This window comes from Parasteatoda tepidariorum, chromosome 9 (genome assembly GCF_982258835.1).
Source record: "Parasteatoda tepidariorum strain Cologne lab strain chromosome 9, Ptep-v5.0, whole genome shotgun sequence".
In the NCBI taxonomy this organism is placed as follows: domain Eukaryota; kingdom Metazoa; phylum Arthropoda; class Arachnida; order Araneae; family Theridiidae; genus Parasteatoda; species Parasteatoda tepidariorum.
Genome location: NC_141763.1, coordinates 42,929,050 through 42,935,677, shown reverse-complemented (window position 1 = coordinate 42,935,677; position 6,628 = coordinate 42,929,050). Strand labels below are relative to the sequence as shown.

Here is a 6,628-nt window from a genome sequence, read left to right as displayed (position 1 = left end):
TAACCGGCATTTATATGAATGAAAGATGATTCCACTGCACTACGATGAGCTGATGTGAGATGGTTGGAATGTTTTTTGGCCCTATAGAAGTTAAATCTATACCCAAGGTTCCAACAATGTGCGGCAATATTTGAGTCTTTTAATTCCTGATAACGGACATATGTGTCATGTTTCGTGTGTCATTTACGGCTCTATGCCTAATGTAGCCAAGATTGCATTGGTGAGGTATGTAGTAATTTTCCTGCAATTATCAATACTAATAAGATCTTTAAAGGGCTTAAATTTTGCTAACGGGACATGAATATTTCTTTAAAACAAAAAGGAGACAGGATATTAGCAATTTGTAACAAATGGTATAGAAAAATAGCATAATTCATGTAAAAATTGTCGTATCGCGATACATTGCTTTTCAGTAAATTTAAAGTGCGTGTATCTATATATACCAAAACATAAAAAAAAATATGTTTAATAGCATGTAACAAAACATCTAAACTTAAATCGTAATTCATTGAAAAACTTTGATTAAGTTGAATTTTTAAGCTAATGCTCCGGACTAGGAGAAACGTTCGGACATTAACATTAACACTCTGAAAAAAAGGCGGGTCAGTTCCATCAGAAAGTTCTCCACTGCTACTAGTTTGTATCAATGTTTGATCTAAAGGTCTCCTTGTCTTCTGTAAAATCACCGTACTTGCATAGTTATGACATTTCTTTTAAAAAAGAAGAAGAAAAAAAACATAATTCTGGTAATAGAATCAAAATATACGGTATTTAAACCATTCATTTAGAAATTTTACTGTTCGTTATGGCAATGATTAATCCCGGAAATTTTAGTTTTCAAAACTATAATTATTATTACCACACATTTAGTAAATATCATCATCATCATCAGTAGCTCGACAGTCCTCGGTGGACCCTGGCTTTCTCAAGAAGACTGCACCAGTCCTTTCTTCTGCATGCCACGGCTTTCCAGTCTCTGACCTTGATTGTGGCAAAGTCCCTTTGGAGGCAATCCGCCCATCTCAGTCGGGGTCTGCCTCTCTTTCTAGCTCCAGTTGGCCTTGCCAAAAAGATTCTTTTAGTTGTTCTGTCATCATTCATTCTTACAATGTGTCCGGCCCATTTCATGCGCTGAATCTTATGGTACATCAGAATGTCCGGTTCTCTGAATATCCTGTAGAGTTCAGAGTTAGTTCTCCTTCTCCACACTCCCTTGTCACACACACCACCAAAAATGGACCGGAGTATCTTCCTCTCGAAAGCAGCGATGGTCCTCTCATCAGCTTGGGACAAGGTCCAGGTTTCAGATGCGTAAGTGAGAACTGATCTTATTAGGCTTTTATATATTAGCAACTTGGTGTCTCTTTTAATGTTGTCAGATTTAAGGAATTTTCTTATGCCATAAAAGCACTTGTTGGCTGCAGTTACTCTCTTCCTTACTTCTGTGGAAATTGAGTTTTCGGAGTTGATTTCAGAGCCAAGGTAGGTGAAAGAGCTCACCTTTTCAAATTTATACTCTCCAATCTCGATGTGCGTGGAGGTATCGGTATAGTTGATACATTGCATATACTTTGTCTTACTCTGATTAATTGAGAGGTGCATTTTTTTGGCCTCTCTTTCCAAGTCCAGGAATGCCTGCTTTAGGTCTTTAGGGGTTCTTGCTATGATATCAATATCATCAGCATAGGCCATAATTTGAACAGATTTTGAGAAAATAGTTCCTCTAGTGTTAATTCCTGAATCTCTTACTACCTTCTCAAGAGCAAGATTGAAAAGAAGGCATGCTAATGCGTCGCCCTGTCTTATGCCATTTTTTATTTCAACAGGTTCAGATAAGTTTCCCTGTATTTTGACTTTCAATTTGGTGTCATTTAATGTAAGGGATATTAGTTTCACAAGTTTTTCAGGAATGTTAAAATGTCTCAGAGCGTCGATAAGCAGTTCTCTATTAATGCTATCATACGCTGTTTTGAAATCAATGAAAAGGTGATGTGTATTGATTTGGAATTCCTTAGTCTTTTCAAGAATATGCCGGAGGTTATATATTTGTTCAATTGTGGAACGATCCCTGCGAAATCCACACTGGTAATCCCCTATGATGTTTTCGGCATATAAAGATAGTCTGGTGAAGAGAATATTAGAGAAGATCTTATAGGTAGTACAAAGGAGGCTAATACCTCTATAGTTAGAGCAGTCGAGGACATCTCCTTTTTTATGAATGGGACAGACAGTGCTGAGCTTCCACTCTTGGGGAAGTATTTCAGTCTCCCACACTGATAGCATAATGTGGTGGATGTCTTTAATTGCATCTTCTCCAGCATTTTTTAGTAATTCTGGTGGAATGGTATCTGGGCCAGGGGCCTTATGGTTTTTTAACTTTTTTATTGCTTCCACAACTTCAGCAAGTGATGGTGGATCGATCATTTCTTGATTGGTATTTTGAGAGAAGTTGGAAGCACTTGGTGGGTGATCAATGTTCAGTAGGTCATGAAAGTGTTCTTTCCACCTTTCCATTATCTTAGATTTGTCACTCAGTATTTCCTTGTTTTTATTTCTGCAGAGAGCTGTTCTAGGTTTAAAATCTCTGCGACCAAGGTTGATCTCACGATAGAAAGCTCTGCTTTCATTTGATCTTTTGAGATGTTCAACATCTCGCAGTAGATCCTCGTGGAATTTCCTTTTCTTGGTCCGATGGACTCTCTTTTCTTCTTTTCTAGCGGCCCTGTACTCTTCTACGGAGAGTCTTGAGTGCTTTCTACTAAGCATTTTTTGGTATGAATCAATCTTTTTTTGGGTAACTACGTGGCATTCAGCGTCAAACCAATCCACTCTCTCTGCTTTCCCAACGTTACCCACAACAGTTTTGCCTGTTTCAACAACAGTATTAGAGAACACGCTCCATTTTTCATCAATGTCTTCAATGCAGTAGATGTTCTTATTTCTAAGAGCGTCTGATAGCCGGGATTGATATGTGTGTTTGATCTCCGCCTCCTTAAATTTATCACAGTTGAGCTTTTCAAGTCGTTTACCATTAGATTTACGTGCATTGGAGATTCTAGCCCTTAATTTGGCTTTGACTAGGTAATGATCAGAATCAAAGCACGCTCCACGGTATGAGCGGACATCTAGGACATCTGACATGTGTCTACTATCAATCAGAAGGTGGTCAATTTGATTGAATGTTTCTTCATCTGGGGATTTCCATGTCATTTTATGTATTCTCTTGTGTGGGAAGAGGGTGCTAGATACCACCATATTATGTTCGGCGGCAAAGCTGACAACCCTTTGTCCATTGTCGTTTGAGTCGCCATGAAGACTGTGTCCTCCGATTGTAGGTCTAAATTCATGCTCCTTGCCGATTTTCGCATTAAAATCCCCGAGTATAATCTTGACATCATTTCTTGGGCAGGAATAGTACAGGTCGTCAAGTTCCTCATAGAAGGCTTCTTTTTCATCATCATCTTTATCTTCTGTTGGTCCGTGAACATTTATTAGGCTATAATTAAATATAGCACCGCTCAGCCTAATTTTGCACAGTCTAGGGGATTTGGCCACAAAGTCAGTAATCAAGTGCTTAATGCGCTCTCCCACAATAAAACCAGTTCCAAAGACGTGCTTTTTGATATCGCAGCTGTAGAATATAGTATGTTTCCTTTTTTCTATGATGCCATCACCAGTCCATCTCATCTCCTGCATGGCCAGTAAGTCAATAGAATATCTATCCACTTCGTCAGTTAGTAGTTGTAACCCTTTATTTTTATATAGAGTTCGAATGTTCCAGGTTCCGATAATCATGTCCTTACGCCGTTTTCCAAGTCGTCTACAGAGATTGTCCGGGTATTTATCTTCTTGAGACCTCGTAACAATTTGTTTTTTACAGGATGGGGTTGTTAGCCCCATGCCCAACCCCCAACCTGGAGGACCAGGGTGTTCCTCTTGGTCTGGTGTCTCCCCTCCGACCTGTCCGGCTTGGGTGACCCTACCAGTAGCTAAGCTACCGCCATTTAGTAAATATACAAAACTGATAAGTAAATTTAACTGAATAAAGGATTTTATGTCATGATTCAAGGTATCATGATAAAATTACCAAATTTTACCACATTAACTAACAATCAGCATAGTAATAAACCCCATATTTTATTGATAATTTTACCAGAAATAGTTAACAAAACGCTTCGGTAAAAATTAGTGTAATTTTTATTCTTCTATAACGTCAGAAACACGGCAAATTTTACCATATTCTGGTAGTTTTGAGCATAATTTTTTTCTCAGTTGTGGGAAAAGCAATTTGTTTTTGCTGTATTTACCCATAGTTAATGATTATACAGCTGAAATATAAACACAATTTCTTTTAAAGTTTGTTGTATTAAGTAAAAGTACTTGATTATATTTTAAAAACAGCTTACTCAATCACAATAATTAGTGATGGAACAGAAGAAAATATTTACTAAAACTAACGTCAGTCATATTAATAAAATATAATGCAATTAGACTATTTTGATTGCATGTTTTTACAATTATCAATCTAGACTCGTTTATACTTTAATATCTCATTCCATTACCAAAAAAAAAAAAGAAAAAAAAAAGATTTTTTAAGAAGAAATACAAATTTGCGCAAGCATGTATAGTTGCTGTTACACAATTGTAAAATTAATACAGTTCAACTTAATGGCGATAAATATAGCTATAAATAGGAATGATAACATTTAAAATACTGCTTACAAGATCTCTTGTGTCTCCTTTACTGCACCACAAAACTATTTTTAATTTGACTTAATTGATTGACTAAATTTGATAAGATATATTCTTATCGAACGATTACTTAATAAATAGACTGGTGCAAGTTCTAAAAAATATTTACATTTCTTGGACGGTCAACTGTGTGCTAAATGCAAAAAGAAGATAATCTCTAAAATTAAATAATAGTAATAAAATTTTTCGAAAAAATATCAATCTAAATTTAAAATACATTTATATTACTTATCTACATAAAATGCAAACCAATATTAATTCAAAATGAATAATTTGTCGTCTATTATTATGTTAAATATTTCACTCATAAATTGAATATACTTCCAAAGCTAGAGTAATATTCTTTGATTTAAGTTCACTCCATTCAATTGTACATTTCAATTCCTCAAAGTGACCTTTAACAAAGTTCAACGCGTTGGACTTCAGCTGAATGTCGTACAAATCAGACACCTCAAGAATTTTTATCGCATTTTCAACAGACAGCACAGATTTCAAATACTTAATGCACCCTTCTTTAAGTCCTTTAATTTGATACTTCTCACCAGCATATAAAAGATCGCAAGCCATTCTGGTGGAATTAATTTTTACCCGACCACTATACATGAAGTTGATAACGGCTCCAAAGACACTAGAATCCAGATCCATAATAATAACCGTGTTATTTTTACTTTCCTGCATCGGACTAGCAAACATGGCTTCGAAAACTGGTGATCTGGTGCAGAGGATAATTTTGTGAGCCTTCAGGACGTCAGATCCACATTGAAGTGTCACATCCGTCAAGTGTCTTTTATCAAACATGGCTTGGAAATCTTCCACCAAGTAATTGAGTTCAGATATAAGTGTCTGTTCTTCGATTATATTTTCAGCACCATTGCTTTCAGGGAACCTCAAGACACAATCCAGGTAATAATCGGTTAACTTCGTTGTATCACAGTAAAATGTGTCAGATCCAGTACAATCCAGATTGAAGTATAAGTCTTTATCCACAAGCACTTTAGTGTTCGACACCAGCTTGGCGTTAACGCAAGTTGCGTTTAAACCATGTTCTCTGACAACTCGGAATTCCCAGTTGGTGTAGTAGCTGCGTTCACCAGGAAAAACATCCACTGAATTATAATCATACTCCTTTAAAATTCTTATCTTTAAGTACCAAACGGAATTTAATTTGCACCCAAGACGCTCCTTGTACTCGTCTTTAGATGAAATTACTTTCATGAATTTTCTTCTATTGCAAGACCAGATTAAGAAATTGTCATCCATTTTGATGAGTCAAAATATAGAAAATTTAACTTGCTAATTATAAGTGTTCGAATTTCAGATGTAAAAAAATATCGTTCAGACGCTGCGAAATTGAAAAACAATATCATGAGTATTTTATAAAAAATAAAGCAGAGCTACAAAAATTGTTCGCACATATGTTATTGAGACAGATAAGCTTTGGAGCGCAGGAAAATGTTTGATGCCATGTGAGGATGTTATCTTTAACACTAGGGTTAAAGATCCCATAAGTAATATACAATGAATAAAGAAAAATAAGAAAGAAAAAAATATCACCGCACTATTATCTATACTTACAGCATACTTTCGTAACACAACTTCTCAGTAAAAAATTGATTTTTTTTTCGTTTGTTATCTTTTATCGAAAAATATCAAAGGAATCTCTTGCATAACAACTGTTTATAATTATTTTAAAAGTTTTGTTTTTTATCTCCATGAATAAGACTATTTTAAGCAGAGTGAAGATCAATAAAATTCATAAATAAAAACAAATAATCCAGGCAATAGAGCTTACTCAGAAAGATTGGCGGAAGTTTTTATTTTTGTATACTTTTGTAATAGGGTTTGCTGAATACGAATCAGCATTTTGCGACCAAGA

General features: G+C 35.5%; 1 protein-coding gene across 1 annotated transcript; it reads right to left on the bottom strand.

The window, feature by feature from the left end:
• Window positions 1–4,631: 4,631 nt before the first annotated feature.
• LOC107439474 (speckle-type POZ protein) lies at window positions 4,632–6,224 on the bottom strand. Its single transcript, XM_016052096.4, has one exon. The coding sequence runs from the start codon at window positions 6,010–6,012 to the stop codon at window positions 5,053–5,055; it is 960 nt and encodes a 319-aa protein (XP_015907582.1). The 5' UTR covers window positions 6,013–6,224; the 3' UTR covers window positions 4,632–5,052.
• Window positions 6,225–6,628: the final 404 nt, after the last annotated feature.